The 19,688-nt window shown below is 46.1% G+C and overlaps 1 protein-coding gene across 1 annotated transcript in view; it reads left to right on the top strand.

Annotated features, from left to right (window-relative positions):
* The window catches only part of POLR2I (RNA polymerase II subunit I), a 506,951-nt gene extending 488,230 nt beyond the window's left edge, over window positions 1-18,721 (top strand). Inside the window, exon 6 of the mRNA XM_069644564.1 lies at window positions 18,427-18,721. Within this exon, the coding sequence (XP_069500665.1) occupies window positions 18,427-18,489 (63 nt within the window). The 3' untranslated portion in view covers window positions 18,490-18,721. The remainder of the gene's footprint in view (window positions 1-18,426) is intronic.
* Window positions 18,722-19,688: the final 967 nt, after the last annotated feature.

The following is a 19,688-nucleotide window of genomic DNA, read 5'->3' as shown; positions in this document are numbered from 1 at the left end:
CTAAATTTCTACATCTCTAGATTATCCAAACTTCATATAGATGATCGACTCTTTATAGGCTATGCATGTCACAAACTGGATCAGGCTGTTACAAAGCAGACCTTATCCAGGTGGATCATTCTAGCAATTTCAGAATACTACAGGCTGGCGGGCAAAGATCCCCCAGAAGGCTTAAGGGCCCATTCCATCAGGATCATGGCTACCTCTAAGGCTCTGCAAAGGGGTGTCCCGATCAAAAACATTTGTGTAGCGGCTACGTGGTCTACTATACACACGTTCAGGAAGCATTACTTCCTTGATTATTCCCTCGGTCAGGATGGAAGCTTTGGAAAAGCTGTCCTCCATTCGGTTCATGGAAACCATTGAGAAATGTCTTACTCCTGCCACCAAAACGAACACTGCTTTGGGAGTCTATCAAAGATGAGGAATTTGTGGGAGGGGACAATCCATTCAAAGAACAAGTTACTTGGATGTTCTTCCCACATATTCCTCATTGCCCTCCCAGCCTACCCCACAGTAGAATTTCCCATGCTATTACAGCTTTTGCTCCTTCAAAGCTTAGTTCGGTCAAACCCGTCGTTATGCGGGTAGTTTCTGCTGAAAAAAACACAACTGAAGCCAACGGGCTCTGCACGTGCTATATATGCCTTTGATGACCTCACCCTCAAGACGGAGGCCCTCACGGAACATCGAGTCGACTGCAGCGACGCACAGCGCCGTCTGTGCAAAGAAAATTCTGAACCAGCTAAAGCTCGATATCGATTATTAAAGATGAGGGATACGTGTGAGGAACATCGTATCGAAAGAACGTTACCAGGGGTAAGTAACTTGTTCTTTGCTCTTTCTTGGTGGAAACAGGTAGTTTTAATGCCTGCAATTGCAGAATCTTGACGGTCTGTGTGATTTCTACTTGGGCTGTGGAAGACTGTTAATATATTTAAGTCTCAGAAGATAAGATATAGATAGATTAAAGTTTGAAATGTGTGAAAAGTCGAGATAATGAACTATAATGCACAATAAATAAAATAAAAAATAGACGGAAGATGCCAGTCTAGCTACTCAATTTTTGACTTGGTTGTCTTTTCATTAAGTAATCCAGGGGCCCCAAGTAAGGTGGTTTGGTGTGATCTAGTTTTGGGAGTATTAGTGCAATGACTGCCAGGATTCTGTCTGTGAAGATCAGATTGAGCATGTCTTGGATCGTGCCAAGTTGAAAGAAGCAGCTCCTTTAGTGGCTTTTCCCTGTGAATAGTGTGTGAGGTTGCTTTCCATCTTGAGTCCAAGATAGTTGACTTGGTGTTGGTAGAGGCAATGGTCCTGTTTCTTCAGGCAGGGTTATTAGTTTGGAGCGCTGGTGGTGGTAATTTTGACGCTGTCCTGCGATCTGGTGCATTCGGTCTACAATTGTATAGGAGTTTATCGATGATCTGAAAGTCTGCATAGTTGAAGTGTGTTAAGAGGTTCCAGGAACAGGGTCATATAGATGTTGAGAAGGAGAGACCAGAGAATAGATTCATAGGCTACCCGGCAAGTGAAGTTGCGAGATGTGACCTGAAAGGAGATATATGCGTAGTTTCAGTCCTTTTTTCTGTCAGATCTTAAGTGATCCAGCGGAGATTGGGTTTTGCACACTCACTTGTGATAGTTGCTGAACCTATGTGCATCAGTCCCACTGGGGACAGGAGTGACAGCTGTGATAGTCACAGGTGAATGGGTGTCATGTGTACTGCGATCCTTTCAGTATTGCAGAGCGTTGTGGTAGATGCACTTTACTTCATCTTCACTGGAGTATAGTGTTGCACTAAAAGAGTAACAGATATCACACATTCTTTTGTTACACAGTCAAATAGTCTGCTGGTCCTGGAGTCCTACCGTGGGTCAAAGTTTGTAACAGCAGGCCTAAACTTGTCCATTATAAACTGTCTGTACCATCTATTCAGCCTATTCATCATCTGGGTTCAGTGCACTGGCCAGGTCAACAATTCTGAAGGGCACATAGCTTGAAAATTGTGACTTTGCTGTACCTGTTACGTTAAGAGAATGGATTGCCCATTGTGTATTCACTCTGATTAGTAGAAGGCATGTGTCCACAGATACTGGGAACAGCTTTGCCATCAACCGTTTTGAAAGAGCGCAAGAACCAGCAGACCTTCACCACAGTTCCTTTTTAGTTTGGGCATCTTATTCTGTGCTTTGGTATTCTTCGATAAACTATGCAGATCCTCGGGTTAAATAGGATATTGGCGGCATCTGTGTTCCAACATGCAGAACATCGCTTGAAATCCCAGCATGGCTACACGGCCCTTATCCTACGGAGGTTGATTAAATGGTAGTGCCATGAAAAATAGAGTAATGCAATATATTATTACAGCACTTAGAAGTGGGTGAAATCAGACCAACTTGCAATTGAAAACATGTTATATTAATGTGTCTATGGGGCCTGGAATCCTGACACCTTTCACAAATAAATCATATCTTTCTGCCATTTAAACCATGACATTCAATATCGCTCTCTCATTGGAACTATGCCTCTACTGGATTTACACTATGGACCCAGTCACATGCCATACCCCACTAGAATCAAACGGTCTGCTACCAATTCGTGGAGTCCAAAACTGGTGCCTTCGTTCAGCCAAACCCAAAAGCTGTTGGGTACTCTAATGGGAAGACCAATTAATGATTGCAACTCCTGATCAAGCATCCAGTAAGAGAGATCATCAGAAAAATCTTTCCCCTAACCTGGATTACTTAAGTGCCTCAAGTGGAGGATGGAATGTTAAGTCTCGAATGCTCCTGTACGAATGCCATGTACTCCTACGTCCCGTTCCCTTTCCTCCATACTTTTGGGACATTCCGTCCAGTGGGACGGTACCGGAGCACTTTTGTAAAAAAACATCAAATTGAAAAATGTCCCCTTTTTTACGTGGGGTACCGCACGTGGCCTTAACCCTGCCCTCCTGAGCATGCGCATCGCCCTTCAGTCCTTTTCTCCCCGCAGTCGGGGCTGGACGCACTTGCATCACCGGGAGGAATTTTTTTTTTCTTTCCTGTTGTCCTTCGTAGCCCTCCGTCTATGCTGGATAGTTTGGGATTTGTCTCTTATTCCTCTTGCGTATGTCGCTTTGCTTGGGCGGATCCCCATTCTTTGGAGTGTCTGAGACCGGATCACTGTTGGGACTTGTGTTTCTACTGCAACTCCCTTTCGGTCCGGGTACTTCAGCATTCGTCTTCGTCGGTGGGAAGAGGTCGTCCAGCGAGTTCCTCCACCGCCTTTTCAACTCTTCATCAACGAAAAGAGACACCCGGTAAGTTCCTTACCTTTCAGGGCACGCCGGCCGGGGGACTCCAGGTCCGGGAGGGACTTCAGAGCTCTGCTACCAGGATTTCCCCTGAGGTGCCTCACAGTCCTAATAGGTGTACCAGGGGTTTTCTCTGAGGGTTCCCGCGGGACCTGCCGACACCGGATTACGATCCGATGTTCACCAATCGGGTGCTAATAGCCAGCCCAGTCGTGCTGAGGCTTTAGGTACCAGAGTTCGCTCCGAGGTCTCCTTGTCTGGAGCTTCCCATACAGACACCGGGGTGCGCCCTGAGGTCTCCGTTGAGGCTTTCTGTACCAAACCACGGTTCGAGGCCCCTCTCAGGGGAGCTATACAAACCGGACTCCGTTCCGAGGTTCCTCTCATTGAGGCTAAGGTGTGCACCGACAGAACTGAGCGACCCGTTAAGGTCTTGTCTGTTGAGGGGGCACAGGGAGAGGTTGCTGACCGGATCTCCTCTGTTACCGGCTTTGCCGAGGTTCCTCTCCTGGACGCTAATTTAAGGGGCCCCTTCAGGATGTCCAGTAAACATCCGAGGCCCCACAGTAACGGCTCTGTTGAGGATCCTTGTCGAGGCTAAAGTTTCAATCCAATCCCCTGACCATCCTGTGGAGATACCTGCCTCATCCAGACATGTGACAATGTTCTCTTCAGGTGTGGACAAAATGGCGGACCTTCCCTGGTGGTCTACGGTGGCCATTTTGGATTCTTCCCTTACACCCACACTATCGACAACAGGTGCTGGCAACCTTCTTTTTCGTGAACAACTGTTTGCACCGGCCAGTGCGAATCTGTTCCGCCCTTCTTATGACTGCCGTGCTCGGATGCCACTACCGCATACGGTCTTGCTTTCTGGCAGCCTTCCTCATTGCATCGTGGGGGTATGCCCCTTATGAGCGGCCTCTGCCCACCCAAGTGTCTAAATCTTCATCAGAGGATGCCTTTTTCAGGAAGTTTCAGAGACATATGCACTCGGACCCCATGACGGAGCACTTTAAGGGCCTTTCCTGTAGCTTTGTCACCTGGGTTTCCCAAGGGCCTAACTGGCATACCGGAGATTCCTCTCAGGGTTCTGATGGACCTGCCAGTACCGGACATTGTTCCTAGGATCGCCATCACAGTGCTAAAGTTAAGCCCAGTTCGGCTGGGTGCTGGGATACAAGGGTTCACCCTGAGGTCTCCGTTCACCCTGAGATCTCTGTTTCTGGAGCTTTCCCCGCTGTAAACAGGTTGAAACCTGAGGTTCCTCTTGTGGAGGCTAAAGTCTGTACCAAGTACCGACTCTAGGCCCCATTTAAGGGAGCTTATGTACCAGGTTGAAACCTGATGTTCTTCTTGTAGAGGCTAAAGTCTATTTCGACGGATCTGAGAGGCCTTCTCAGAGGGTCTTGTCAGTGAGGTATTGTCCTCAACCAACCCACGCTCAGGGTCATGGTGCTACCGGTTCTGTCGAGGGGACAAAGAGGGGGGTGGTCACGGGCCACATTCCCTTTGGTCCCGGCTTGTCCGTGGTTCCTCCGTTGGAGGCTAATTTTGAGACTGGTTCGAAGATGTTGACTAAACATCCGAGACCACCCAGTACCCTGGCTCTCCTGATGAGGCAATTGCCTCGGCTACACGTGTGACTCAGTTCTCTTCAGGTGGCGACAAAATGGCGGCCCAACATCCGTGGCCTACGGCGGCCATTTTGGATACCTCCCTTACACCTACGTTCACGTCTGGTGCTGGGAGCATTCCTTTCGGCAATAGTAAACCGTTCCACCCTTCTTTCGATCGGCGTGCATGGGCTCCGCTGCCTCATACTGTCTAACTCCCTCTTGCTTTTGCTCCACAGATCTATGTGGACCCGGCCGGTGGTGGACCCTCCTGGCAACCATCCTCCTTGTTTGAGGGGGTAGGTCCCTTATGAGCGGTTATTTCCTCTTCGACACCTAGGCCCTCGGCTGAGGAGTTTTTTGGGAAGTTTCAGATGCTCATGCACTCTGACCCTATGAGGATGTATTTCAAGCATCTTTTCACTCCTGTTCCACCCCGGCCGCTCCGATTTAGTTTTCCTTTTTAAAACCTAGGGCGGTAGGCATGGAGGACCAGTCTTCTGTTCCCGCCTCGTTGGGATGAGCCTGAAGCGGATGAGGACGGCGATGAGCAGCCCCGCTAGGTGAGTGCATTCCATGACCGAGAGGGGCTTGTGTAGCTCTGTTATCAGGGATTCCAGTTCCACAAGGGCCTAATAGGCACACCAGAGTGTTCTCTGAGGGTCCCTTAGAGGACCTGCCATAACCGGACGTGGTTCCGAGGTTCACCATTTGGGTGCTAAGGTTCAGCTCAGTTCGTCTGTGGCTCTGGATACCGGGGTTCGCCCTGAGGTCTGTGTCTGGTGCTTGTCATAACGAGCCACAGCTCGAGGCCCCTCTTGAGGGAGCTATATGTCCCGGGTTAAAACCCAAGGTTCCTCCTAAATACAGTACAGACGGAGTCAAGGGATCCACTAAGGGTCCTGTCAGTAAGGTACATTCCTCAACCGTCCAACGCTCTGGGTTGTGGTGGTACTGATTCTGCCTGGGGGGATGGGGGGGGGGGACAAAGAAGGTGATCAGCAACAGGCCTTCCAGTACGGAATGTCCCAAAAGTATGGAGGAAAGGGGACTATGGACTAGGAGTAAGATGGTCACTACGGTGAGTAACTTTATTTCAGCCTTTCAAAAAAGCTATTGCTAATGGATGCTGACATCCCATGGATTCCTACTCTTCAAATATGTACTCTGGCACAGCTGGCATCAAAAACCTTTTCACGCAACAGGGGGTGTTCTGTACCTCAGTGGAAACATTGTCCAATGGCCCAGTAGCTGACTGGAAGTGACGATGCCCACAGTACAAGTATGATGCACAACACTCCATGATCTACATTCTTTTTTTCCCATGCACTCAGCATGCCGTTGCACCAGGAACGTTTCTCTCCCTCAGAAAACAGTTTCTCAGACCATGTCGTCTTTGAAAGCTTTGTGGTTCATGTGTTGCAGGGACTGCACTTCGAAGATGTTGATTACAGATCCCTACACAATTGTATGGCATTTGGGGGTGGAGCACAAGGTCTCGGAGTGCGATACCTGTCAGCCGATAAATCCAAAGGTGCATAGGGAACAGGCTGAAGAGACCAAACTATCCGTGGGCAATCTGGCTAAGTTGAGAGATCCCCCTCCAGAAGCCGATCATCAGGGGTGGGGAGGACATTGAAACTTCCCATACCTGAAAAAAAGACCCTTCTGGAAAAAGCAAAGGTTAAAAGAAAACAACAACAAAAGACCCCAAGAGTTCCCACTCTAGGAGCAGTAGTGCTATTCTTCCTCTTTCCCAAAAAGAGAAGGAATCACAAATGTCGGTGGGATGAGCAGTGGGTCTTTGGACTCCAGACAGGTAATGTCAACTATGGTGGCTTCATTAGCCAAAGACTGGGATCATTTCCGAATTAAAATGCTCAAGATCTGCTCAAAATTGTTGACAGTCCCAACCGCAACAGAAAACTGAGACTGAAGTTCCCATCATGCCCGCTCATCTGGCAGGCTACCAAAGCCTGGCGTCGGTGTGCCTCTGGGTTTGGGACAGACCTATGAACACTGTTATGCGACTGTGGGCCATTATGACATGACTTTCAAAGAACTGGACCTTATTGATCTTGTGGCTGACCTCAGATGTGAGTGCCCTTGACATGTCTCCTGTCCTGGCTATCGCAGGGGTTTCCCCTTACAAAGACTCTAACACGGCCATCAGGCAAACAATACAGAAATATTTAGGCGCCTCGGGGCGCCTACCACTTTCAAGACCGGTCCAACAGTACAACCTGCGGGATGTTCTAGACGGGGACCCCAGAGGGATACTCTCCTTTCAAACTCGTGGTAGCCGACCTGATAGAGCTGTAGTGAAATCCTTGTTCAATATTGGCAGTCAACAAAGACTTAGTACGGAAATACAAACCGGCACCCCACCACTGAAAGTCTTACGCTTAGGCAGTCACGGCTTGGGTCAGAGGATTGTTTCCCCTCTCTATCGCAGACAAAGTAAAACATCTGGATGCTGTCGGGACATTTTCGGGGCTGGTAGTGTGCCCCTGAAAACGATAAGTACTTTACATGCACTGCCGAAATACTCGGTCTCTGGAAGATAGTGTCGTAAGCGGCAAACCATCTACCTGAGGACAAGATAAGGGACAGATTCAAAGAATTGTTGGAATTCTGCAAAGAGCCAGTGGGTCAGGCTCTACAAACAGGCTTGGACATGACTGATTCTGTGGCCAGAGCCATGGGGATGGCCATGGTCGTTAGAAAACCTTTCTGGGTGGGAACTTTGGGGTTTGCATTAGACGTCCAAGAAGAACTGCTCAACGTTCCTTTTCATGGGATTCCATGTGTTTGGATCAAAGGCCGATTAATCTTTAAAGGTTTAGGGAGTCGAAGGTTGCAGCCAAGTCACCTAGGTTTGCCGTTGAAGCAATCGGCAGGTCAATCTTTCACTTCAACCGAGTTTGCTTTCTGTAGGTGCCATGGATTTAGGCCTTTTCGACAGTTTACACAGAGTCCAAAATCTCATTTCTCGGCAGCCAAAGTGGTCCAGAGACGGTTCACAGGACCAGGAAGAGGATGGAATGCACATGTTTGTCTTGGTGCTTCAGCACCTGATTCGACCTCCTCCCAGAATTCACTTTGACTCTAGATCTAGCTGGCAGGAGGAATAATTTCTAGGTTCCTGAAGTCTTGCAGGGACATTACTTCGAACGCCTTGTTCCGTTTGGTGTTTTCCTTATGCTGTTGCATCATATGTAGGCCTCCAGATAGTCTTCCACCCAGGGAGAATGCCTTCTCCAGTCCCAGTCATGGTGGCGGCGGTTCAAGTTCTGCTTCAAAAGGTTCTGCAGTAGAACCGCTTCTAGAGCTGGAGCAAGGAAAGGCATGGGACTTTCCTATTTTTTATTTTATTTTTTTATTATATGATGATTTAGTTTATTTATATTTTAGAATTAATCTCATGGTAATGTTTTCTTCAGTTCCGAAAGGGTGCTTAGGAAAAGAGTGATTGATTGTATAGGTTTATTTATTGTTCTGTCCACTAAGTAGGGCGGCCCATCTTTCTTGAGTGTTCATTTGTTGTTCTGAGAGTTGGAAGAACGCTCCAAATTGTTTGCGTTGGGAAGAAAGTGCTTGGTATTCCATAACAAGATGGAATATGGTTTCTGAGATCGCTTGATCCTTGCAGAATCGACAGTAGTTTGTGACGTCGATCTGTCTTGTTGATAGGTATGAGTTTGTAGGTAGAATGTTCAGACACACTCTTAAGAATGTTGTTCTAATGCTCTGATCTGGGAAAATTTGAAGGTATTGTGGTAGTTCATTAATTTTCCTGTTGTTTTTTGTGCATTGGAGATTCTGTTTGTAGACGTTGTTCTTTTGAATAGTTTTTATCCAGTCGTTCTGCAGAACTTTTATTTTTGCCTGTTGTGGGTGAAGAGTTAGCAGTTCTTCTGTGATGTCTTCATTTACCATTTCCTTCCTCATTGAATGTTTCCATTTTTGTAATACCGTGTTGCATAAGAGTCCGCCTAAACAACGCAGGCCTGACATCAAAATCCATCCAAACATGTTGCGGGGTAAAGCAAGGCTGCCCCCTGGCCCGGCGCTGTTAATATCATTTTTGGGAGACATCAAGGATAGCCAAAGCAAGATCAGAACATTCCCACCTAAAATAGGTTCAACGACAATCCCGAGACTATTGTACGCTGACGACTTAATTCTACTCGACCTTACCCAGGTGGGCCTCCAACGTCAACTGGATAATTTGTCATCGTACATACAGGAAAACAACCTGGAGATTAACAAATCCAAAACAAAGATAATGATTTTACAAAAAACGGCCATCAAAAAAAGGAGCGGTTTCAGTGGCATCTCAACGAGACACAAATTGAAGTGGTGGACTCCTTCAAATATTTGGGAGTACAGTTGGACAGCTCGAAGAAATCTGGCAGCATGCAAAGCTATCTTATGGTCGAAAACCAAAAATCTGACAGCACAGCTGCGATTGGTTGACCGAAAATACGGAAGGTTCTCACTCCAACCAGCTATAAACTACTACAAAGCTAAAATTGTACCGTCACTGACTTATGGCATGGACGCCTTACCTTCAATCCCTCCCTTACTCTGGCAAAAACTGGAAGGTCATATATGGAGAGCCGTCCTGGGTCTACCTAACTCGACCCCGATCGCTCCGATCAGGCGAGAACTTGGTCTTCTGTCTCTAAAGGCAGTAGTGGACCATAGCTCTCTTCAGCTATACAGGAAAATTATTCACCCTGAGATTCTCGCAATCTATCAAATAATGGCAACAGAACTGGAAAAAGGTTTCAATCGGACTATGAACCAGTGGGCTGCAGACCAAAAACAAAAATTACAGCTAATAGTATGTACCGAAGAAGAACGGAAGGAAAACCCAACTAGGATAAAAACAAAACTAGAATGCTGGGACTGGATCAACACGACTGATTTAGCATCATCGTACAAACTTCTAGCACACCTTCCAATGAACACTAACAAATTGAAAGAACCGATGGTGTACTGCAAAAAATACCCTGACAATTTACTGATGAGAACTCTTCTAAAAGCTCGCCTAAATGTTTTACCGACCAGAGAAATCTTAGCTATCAGAGGAGGCTTGGAGAAAAAAAACTTGTAGACTCTGTGCAAATCCCGAGGACATTGAATCGATAAAACATCTACTGATGCGTTGTCCGGCTCTTCATCAGGCCAGGATCGCCTATTTCTCCACTTTGACGGCCACCTCCTTCGCGGGGAACGAAGATATCTGGTGGAAGCGCCTGATAACATGAGAAAAGACTCGATGGCACATGGCTGCTGCAAAACTTCTGAACCTGGCCTTGGAAAGAATAAAAGCGACACCAGAAGCTTGGGTCTGATCGCACCATCATCGAATCTAATTGCAAGGCTTGCATCACTTATCAAACGAAATATGAAAGGACTTTATTCAGATTGGCATGCGGTCTTGTAAAAATCTTTTTATGATTAAATACAAGTAATAAAAAAAAAAAATACTGTGTTGTTGAAGGTATTACCTTGGGCTTGCAGGATTTGGATAGCTGGGGTTTTTTGGTCAGTAAGTGTTTTCCGGAAAATATCAAGTCTTTTCCATAGTACAATGGATTCAATTGACTGCGTTGCCATTTCATATCGAATTCTTGACATAGAATATGACTGTGGTAAGTGGAGAATTTTACGCCAGAAAATTGTTTCAAATTTCATCCAGTTTATTGTGCAGGTGTTCAGCATTGCTTCTGTTCCATATGTTCGTATCGGGATGTACTTCTGTCTGTAGTAGGCAATGATGGGTTTAAATGAAAACTGGCCATATTTCCCGTGAAGTATACATCCTTGTCTTGCTAAGGTTTGTGCGGTTTGTCAGATTTTGTCAATCCATTGTTCCTCCGATTTTGATTGGTTAATTAGGACACCAAGATATTTAAAAGTTGTCACATTTTCTATTTGGTTCCCGTTGATATTGAAGGTCGATTGATATGGGTTTTTGGGAATGATTTGGTTAAGGTCATTGTCTTCGTTTTTCCGATGTTGATCGTTGGTTCATTTTTGTCCATATAGCTACTCAGAGCTGTCAGAGATGCTTGTAATCCAGTGGGTGTTTTGTCCAACAAAAGATGTCCTCTGCATATGCCATCGCAGGAACTGGTGTAGAGTTTATTTCTGGTGGATTATTTTTGTTGGATCTTAGATGTTCCTCAATGTCCGCCGTGAACAGGTTGTAAAGAGTTGCTGCCAAGGGGCAGCCTTGCTTTAGGCCATTTGCTGTTGAAATAGCATTGGTGGCGGTTCCTTGTTTTGATAATCTCACTTTTATGGTGGTTTCGGAGTAGAGGAGAATGATTGGCTCGAGGATATTCGGTGGACAGTTCCATGCTCTGAGTTTTGACCATAGTTTATGGTGTGAAATAGCATCGAAGGCCATCTTTAAATCGATGAATGCTGCATGTATTGTAGTGCGAGAATTGATGGCTTAATGCTTTATTAGTTGGAGTAATATGAGATTAAGATTTGTTCCGACATTGGCAGTAAAACCTGTTTGCCTGACCGAGAATGTGTTGTTTTCGAGTGCCCATGCAGGCAGTTGTTTCTGAAATATTAAGGCAAATAGCTTCCCAAGCGGGTCTAGTGAGGCAATTGGATGGAGGTTTTGTGGGTCTTCTCTTGGTCCTTGCTTATGAATTGGAACAATTATTGCTGACCTCCAAGAGTTTGGTATTCGGTTGAGTGTGTTTACCAAAGTTGCGATATGGCACATGAAGTTCGCCCAGGCGGACAGGTCTTGCTTGATGACAGCATTAGAAAGTCCATCAGGACCAGGCGCTCTAGACGTGTTCAGGTTTTTGATGAGCTGCATGGAGTCTTCAAATTCTGCATTTACATACCATTTCAGTTCGTTTGTGGGCGTTTGATTTTGAGGTTGCGCTTTTCGCGCTCCGTAAATGGTCGAAAAATGCGTGATCCAGGTTTCCTGCGGAACGTTAGCTGTTAGTTTGTGCTGTTTTTGGAGGTTGTCGTTGAGCAAGTTCCAGAGCGCTCTCGTATTGTGTCTTGTACAGTTTCATTATGTTTTCTGCATCTGCTTGTTGGATGATTTTTTTGTTGTGATTTTCTCCAGTTTTCATACTTCTGTTTCAGATTTTTGATCTGTTTCCTGTTTTCTGCAGATGTTGTTTTCTTTAGATGTCGTATTGATCGATTTAGGCATTTTTTCCTATCAGCTATTTCTTGGTTGTATGTGTGGGGATGATTTATGTGTGGGAGGTTTTTGAGAGTTTGCCGGAAAGGGAGTAGAATCCACTCATAGTTGAGTTTCTCGGAATCTGTTAGAATGGCATCATGGAGTTTCTTAGATATGTTTGCCATGGCTGGTTGTGGAATTGTTAGTCTTGATGTTGTGCCGTCGACTTCCACAGGGACTGTTGATACTGGTTCCCTTTGCTGAGTTCTTGGCCGGGAGTGAACAGTGAGTTGATTATGATCACTTTTGTCAGTTATTATCGTTTGTGTGATTGTGACAGATTCATGTAGGTTGTATGATAGAAATATGTAATCAATGATTGCATTTGATGATCCTCTAGTCCAGGTTGGTGTGTAAGCTACAGAGTTGTTCCTTGCATGGTTCAGAAGGATGAGATTGCGAGTTGTAATTTCATTCATCCAGTTGCTTGCTTTCAAAGAAAGATGTGGTTGAGTTCGGAGAGATCCATTTTGGTTGTATAGCTTGATATTCAGATCTCCACAGATTATTATTTCTGGTAGCTGATGGTTTGTCATGGCCTTGTCGATTGCCAGGAACACACCATCGATGAATGCTTCCGTTGATATTGCTGCAGGGTTCCACTACAAGTTTAAGATTATAACTGTTATGTCATTTATTTTTTCACCATTTGAGTGGATCTTGGTACACATTAGTTTTGTTAGTTGGATCCATGGATTGATGTTTTCAGTGCTCATTGCTGTGCAGTAGGGGTTTATCTTGATTAGGGTGTGGAGCCCTGATGCCGGTCTTCCTTGATTTTTGACAATAGCAGGGTTGAGAAAGGTGAGGAAGCCATCGCATGCCGAAGATTCGCTGAGCCAAGTTTCCTGGAGGCATATGATTTGGTATTGTTCTAGGTCTTTGGACGGATTTGTGAAGAGATGTAAATTTCCTCTGGTGTTCCATGAGCAAAGTGACCACGTGTATCCTATTTTTTGGTTGCTAAGAAAAGACTGGGATTTCCATCCCATCTTGGACTTAATCTTGAAATTGTCCTTTCTCAGAGATTTGTTGGGTAGCTTTGTTATGTTGATCAGATGCCACAGATCCTGGAGATCCAAGATAGGTTGGTGTCCTTGGAGCTCAGGACGCTTACTTCCGTGCACCATCCATCGAAAGCACATTAAGTTCCTGAGTTTTGTGATTAGCGAGGTGCATTATCAGTTTTGCATGTTCCTTTTCAGGCTGATCTCTATCCAGAGGTTCTACACCATCTGCTGTTGGCCGCCAAGCTCAGGCGGGAGATGATTAAAGTCTTACTGTACCTGGACGACTCTCAATACCAGGTACCCAGAGCAAGCAGTTTCCCATCTACTTCTCACGTGCCACCTCTTGACAGTTTTGGCTTCTCCCTCAACTTCAAGAAGTCCCAGGTGACCATTTCTGAGACTCCTTTTCATAGGAGCCTTGTTGGATTCTCGCTCGTAGAGGCTTTCTTTCTGCTTCCCCAACCCAAGGACAGGGTACAGAATATAGAAATATCTTGCAAATGATCGAACAATTCCACTCTGAGTACTTGAAAGCCCTAGCCTTTTTGTGCCTTCAGACTAGATGGCTTACTGCCCCTCCCTGCTGCCTCAGGCCGGACTTCGGGTGGGGTCTCGCCAGTGTTTGCTCAGTTTGCAATGGTCCCATTGCTTGGGCATCGGGGGATATTTTATTACAGGTCTCCACGCGGGAGACCCAGGACCTATCCTGGTGATCCCCAACGACTACTTGAAGGCAGGTGAACCTTTCTGGCAGCCATGGCCCGCCATTGTAACAGATGCTTCCTTGAAATGATGTGTCGCCCGGCTGAGGGATCTTAGTGAGCGGGACGTGGCTGTTGGCAGAATGGAGATTGCACATCAACCTGTTGAAGGTGTGGGGGATTGCAGGCCTCCTCCCTTTCATCCAGGGAACAAGTGTCCTGATCATGGCCAACAGCACTGCAACCATGCACTACCTCATAAGAGAGGGGTATATGGTTGCCACTCCTTCGCGGGGAAGCCATGTGGCTTCGACAGCCCAGCTGGCCAGGAAGAACAACATTGTGGTGAATGGTCTGAGCGGGCCGTTTGGTCTGGGAGTTGTGCCAAGAGATTCTTGTTGAAATCTGCAACCTTTAGGGAACCGCTCAGATTGACCTGTCCATCACTAGTATCAACAAGAAGTGCAAGTATGAATTCCCAATGAGGGGCACTGTGGGATGGTTCCTAGTAGATTGGGACTTAAATGTCCTACATGCATTACTCCAATTCTCTTCATCCTACAGGTTCTTGGGTGGGCTCAGGAGGTTTCAGACCATGAAGATCTTGATCGCTCCAGATGGGCGCAGAGGGCGTAGTTTGAAAATCTACTAAAGATGGCCATCTGTCCGCCCCTAATGCCTCCCAACGAGGTCAGACCTTCAGTCCCCTCCGGGGGAGGGGGCAGATTCTTCATCCAAATCTCAACATCCTAAGTCTCCATGTCTGGCTCCTGAGATGTTCGGGGATTGGGGTCAGTCAGGTGATCTCATGGAGGTCCTCGCCACATGCCAGCCATCTATCGTGGCCATCTACAACTGCTGTTAAAAAAGAATGTTGTACCAAGTGTGGAGAGAGGTATCTGGGTGACTGAAAGATTGCCCAACAGTCCAATTCTTTTTGCCACTCGCTCTGAACAATCTGTATCTTGGAATGGTGAAAGGTTATTGGCTGGCCATCTCTGTATTTAAGAGGACACACAAGCAGGGTTTTTATTTTTGGATTCCTATGACGGTACTGTTCCTTTGGGGATTAGTTATTGTGTGCCCACTGAGACAGTTCATCATGCCCCATCAAACTGGAATCTAGTGCATATCCTTCTTTTTGCTTCACCATCTGAGCCTATTAATTCCTGTTCGCTGAGGCTTTTAACATTAAAAACCATTCTAGGGGCCATAACATGAGCTAGGAACGTAAGTTCGCTGCCAGTCCTATCGTTTATGCCGCCTCCTCCTGTTTTTTGAAAGGTTCTGAGAGTTTATCCCTCGTATCTGCCAAAAGTAATATCGGAATTCCATTTGACTGGCCTCCCGCCTCCGAGTGGGAAACACTACACCCGATTGACCTCAAAAGAGCACTGAGTTCCTATATTTACAGTTTGAAAGGATGATCAAATGTTCATTGACTATGCAAGCCCCAGGCAGGGTATTGTAGTTTCGAAACCGTTGATATCCACCTGGATAATTCTCGGTACAACTGATAAATACAAATTGGCTCAGGCGATAACCTTGGGTTTGCCAGCACATTCCTCGAGAGGAGTGGTAGCAATGTTGGCTCCTCAAGGAGGTGTCCCTGTATTAGACAGTTGCCAGGCCGCCACTCGGGCCACTTTACATACATTCTCCAAACATTACTATTGGGATTCGTGATTCAGTCTGGCAGTTCTTCAAAATTACCTAGTTTGATGGCCGAGTCTCTGTTCTCGTCCCACCTCTGGTGTCTGGATTCGGCTGTGGGGGTCTGTCTAAAGATGAGGAATCTGTGGAAGGATGCCATTGATTACATGAACACATTTCTTACCTGGTGTAGTGTTCTTTCTGATGGATGGCTCCTCTCACTGATTCTTCATCAACCATCCCTGCAATAAGTGACTAAATCCCTCAGCTAATGAGCATTGGGGGGAGGGGTGGTGGAGGGAGTGAGGTGTTACCCTAGCTGTGCTGCGGGCATCCTCATAGCTCTCAACTCACACGCTATTGACGGGTGTCACCCGCCTTGTAAAGGGCTGACTCACCCACCAAGCCTCCTGCACTCCCATTCATTCCAATGGGCGTATCACCCGCCAAAAACAAAATCGGGTGATTTCACCCGCCTTTGCAACACAAATGGTTGAGAGCTATGCTGCACTTCTGCAGTCGAGGAACGAGCCATTAGACCAGGTCAATGCCCTCTGCTACTTTAAAATGTTTCAGATGCCATCTGCGCCAGTGAGTATTTATCTGAAGATGAGGAATCCGGTTTATAGTGAATGTCGACTCCAAAAAATGTCGAGTAAAAAAAATGTCGAATGTTTTTGTTTGTTTTTTAATGGGGGCGGGAGGCGTTTCCCCCAACCCCCGTTTATTTTTACTAGCTAAACCCAAAAAAACATACAAATAAAAAAACACATTAGATTTCATTTTTTTCAACATTTTTGCATTCGACTTTTTGCATTCGACATTATAACTGCACACCGAGGAATCCCATTGGAGGAGCTATACATCAGAAAGACCCAGGTTTTCCCAGGTTAATAATTTGAATTTTCCATTCTAATTCAAGAATTAGCGGCTCAGTTATGCTTACAGTGGTATTACCCAAGATTCTTAATTGGCGATTATTGCCTGACTCGCTTACAGGCAACTCCATAGAACCAAGTCTGACTTTGCTTAATGCAATAATTTGTTTTTCCCATTTAATTGTAGCGTTGAACTCCAATAGCTAATGCAGTCCTCTGCCTGACTGTGGGCACCCCAGGGAGGGTGGCTCAGTGGCTGGTTGCCTTCGTGTTGCATAAGGGGCACTCAAGCACTGGAAGGAGCATCCTCCTGCCGCCCTCACCTGGTCTCTGTTGGGTGAGCGATGACAGTCTTTCAGCTTCTGTGGACCCGCTCCTAAACTACGAGAGCCTGAATCTAGCTCTATGCTAAGCCAAAGCCCTAGAGGCAGAACATAAACACCTCCCTGTAACCAGAGGCTGTAACAGTATCTGGCGAGTCATTATCAAGCCCTAGTTAGAAGCATTAGGAGTGCCATTACTCGGCACCTTGCACAAGGTTCAATGCCGCTGTTTCCATGACTGCTGTATCAGGAAAGCCCTTTTTAATTCCCATTGAAACGCTCCAGCATTTAACACAATTTTGTAATTTTGCGTTTTCACCACCGCGGGGGCTAACTGCGTGTGATACTAACCTACCAGTTCATTCTCTCCTGGTTGAGCATTCCCTCCCTGAAGGCACTACACTGTAAACTCACGATCCGATGTTCTCTGTATATTTAGGGCACTGTAGGAAACATACCAAGTGCTTCTTCGGTTTACAATCCACAAGCTACGAAAAGGCGACCTGGGTGCTGCTCAGGAGAGACCAGAGTGCAGTTCAAGATGGCAAATGGGCCCAAATTGAGGCAACGTGCACCCAAGAAAGGCAGCAAATCGAAGCTTCATTCAATTGCAAAACACTCTTGCAATTGAAGGAGGCCCCAGTCAGTTGGTGGGTTGAAGGACATTGTGGCATGGGACCAGAAAGGGATCAGAAATAATGGGGCTGTTCACAAGGAATTGCTGATGATGGGGCGAGTCCGGGAAAAGGAGAACATGGATGTAACATGAAGAGGTGATGGAGATACAGAGGGAGTAGTAGGTGGTAACATCAGAAGGCGAACGAGTTAGAGGGGGACAGAGTATGAGAAGGCAGTGGGAACATCATTTGAAGGAGGTACTACGGGGGAAGGGATATTAGGGAGATGAAGATGGCACAGAGAACAGGTAGCAAGTGGTGAGAATGAAAATTACGAGGGCAGTCCCCCAGTTGGACCAGCAATGGTGAGACTGTGAACGAGACCCAGGCAAGCATGTCCAAATAGCAGTAGTCGGAGGAGGCGATCATGGGAGGCCCATTTTTTGTTGTAATGCAGAATAACAACCATAGAGACAAGTTGGGTGATGGAAAGTGAAAGCAACAGACTCTGATACCATCTCACCCCAGTAGAAAAAAGCCATATCTAGATCAAAGGTTGGTCCAGGGAATGACTCAAATGACAGAATTTTCAGGAATCTGGACTAGCAGCAGGGTTGTTGAAACTACAGGAAATCCAAACCACCACTGAGCCAGGTGATTGTAGTATCGCTCTAAGTGGGAGACGCTTGCTTTGCTTTCTTGAGTGTGCTGTCACTTCTATTTTTTGCTTTGATAACAAATCCAGTGAACCATCATTTCTGAGCTCAATCTATTGTGCGTCCTGCGTGTGCCTCCCAACACTGGTTATCTCTAGCCATGAGTAACGTCTGGTGGGTGGCATGCATGCAAATGGGTGGCTGATATTCTGCCATCATAAACCCCATTCCTTTTTTTACACAAACAGTCTAAAGTGTCCTGCACGCATTCATTTTATGCCCAAGAAAACTTACATTTTAAAAGGAACAGTTCAGGTTTGACATGACAAAGTGCTTTTAGTGCAGTTGTGGCAGTAATGATGGGACAGATATGCTTGTAAATGTTTACTGTGAAATTAAAACAATAACCATGTCCCCTTTTTTTTTCTCCTAGGATGCTATGCGACTTTATTATGTGTGCACAGCTCCGCATTGTGGACATCGTTGGACAGAATGAAGATTCTTACTATTTGAATATTTTGTTCTGTTTTAATTTGCTCAGTGCCCACCTTGTACAGTAACTAAGCACTGCTCACCATTTTTTTTATAAAAAAAACATTTAGACATTCAAAATGATAAATGGTGTATTTCTGTAATAAGTCCTAAAAAGTTTGATTCCTTGGGTTTCTGCTTTTCATTTTAAAGTGCAAATTGTTGTAATGTTATGCTAATAAAAATGTTTTTCAGTTCTTTGGTTACTGGATTAAGCTAAATGTAATACTCGTACATGCTGTCCCATCGATGCTCCTGGGATGTCAGCCTAACAGAGGGCATCCCCAAAAGCATATATGACTGGCTCCACCGGCAGAGATGCTGAACTCCAGCTTCCAATGGATTGTGTACTCTAACGTATTCCTCATCTTTGACATGTAGTGTCCTGCTTCGGAAATCTTTCGGGTAGAGGTCGCCCTGCGTCAATGGCGGTGAGTCGATGTCCCTCGAAGGCCTCCGTCGAGGGTGACGTCATCGGATATTATAAGTAGCCGGTTGGTCCTTTCTGTTTTTCTACAAACGTGTGTGCTTCGTGAAACTCGGCACGCCTCGTACTTTTGAAGTATTTGCTGTTGAAGTTTTCGTTATGTCTTCGTCTTCTACACCGACGACACCTCGGTCCGGATTCAAGAAATGCCGGGACTGCAGCTCCAAGATGTCCATCACGGACCCGCATCGAGTCTGCCTTTGGTGCATCGGCGAGTGCCATGACACAGATACCTGCTCCAAGTATCAGTCTGACCCGAAAGGCCTTGAGGAAACGAAAGGGGAAACTCAAGGTAGGCAAGGTGTTGGATTGTTTTGCAGGTGCCACAGGACCAATGCTTTTTCCTGTATATGGCCTCGGCAATGGGGCTTTGCCACCATATGCACAGGGTTGAGCCATGAGGGGAGTGATGCATATGTATTAAATGTCCAAGGCTGGCATTAAATGCATGTGCATTCAATGTGGGAAGGAAGCTGGATCCACTTTGGTCTAAATATTATGAAAAATCTACACCTGTTGAACCTGGGAGCCAGCTTGTTTCCCGGCAACTTGTGGATTTGATGGAGGTCTTTGGGTCAGTTTGCAAATTGATAACGGCTGATCCAGGGGTCACAGTGATTGCTGAATGCCTAGAGCGGACGGAACGGGTGAAGTTTTAAGGATGGAACGGGTGGCGT

Source organism: Ambystoma mexicanum, chromosome 2p (genome assembly GCF_040938575.1).
Source record: "Ambystoma mexicanum isolate Mex_15411 chromosome 2p, UKY_AmexF1_1, whole genome shotgun sequence".
Lineage (NCBI taxonomy): Eukaryota > Metazoa > Chordata > Amphibia > Caudata > Ambystomatidae > Ambystoma > Ambystoma mexicanum.
This window is presented reverse-complemented; position numbering and strand designations above follow the sequence as displayed.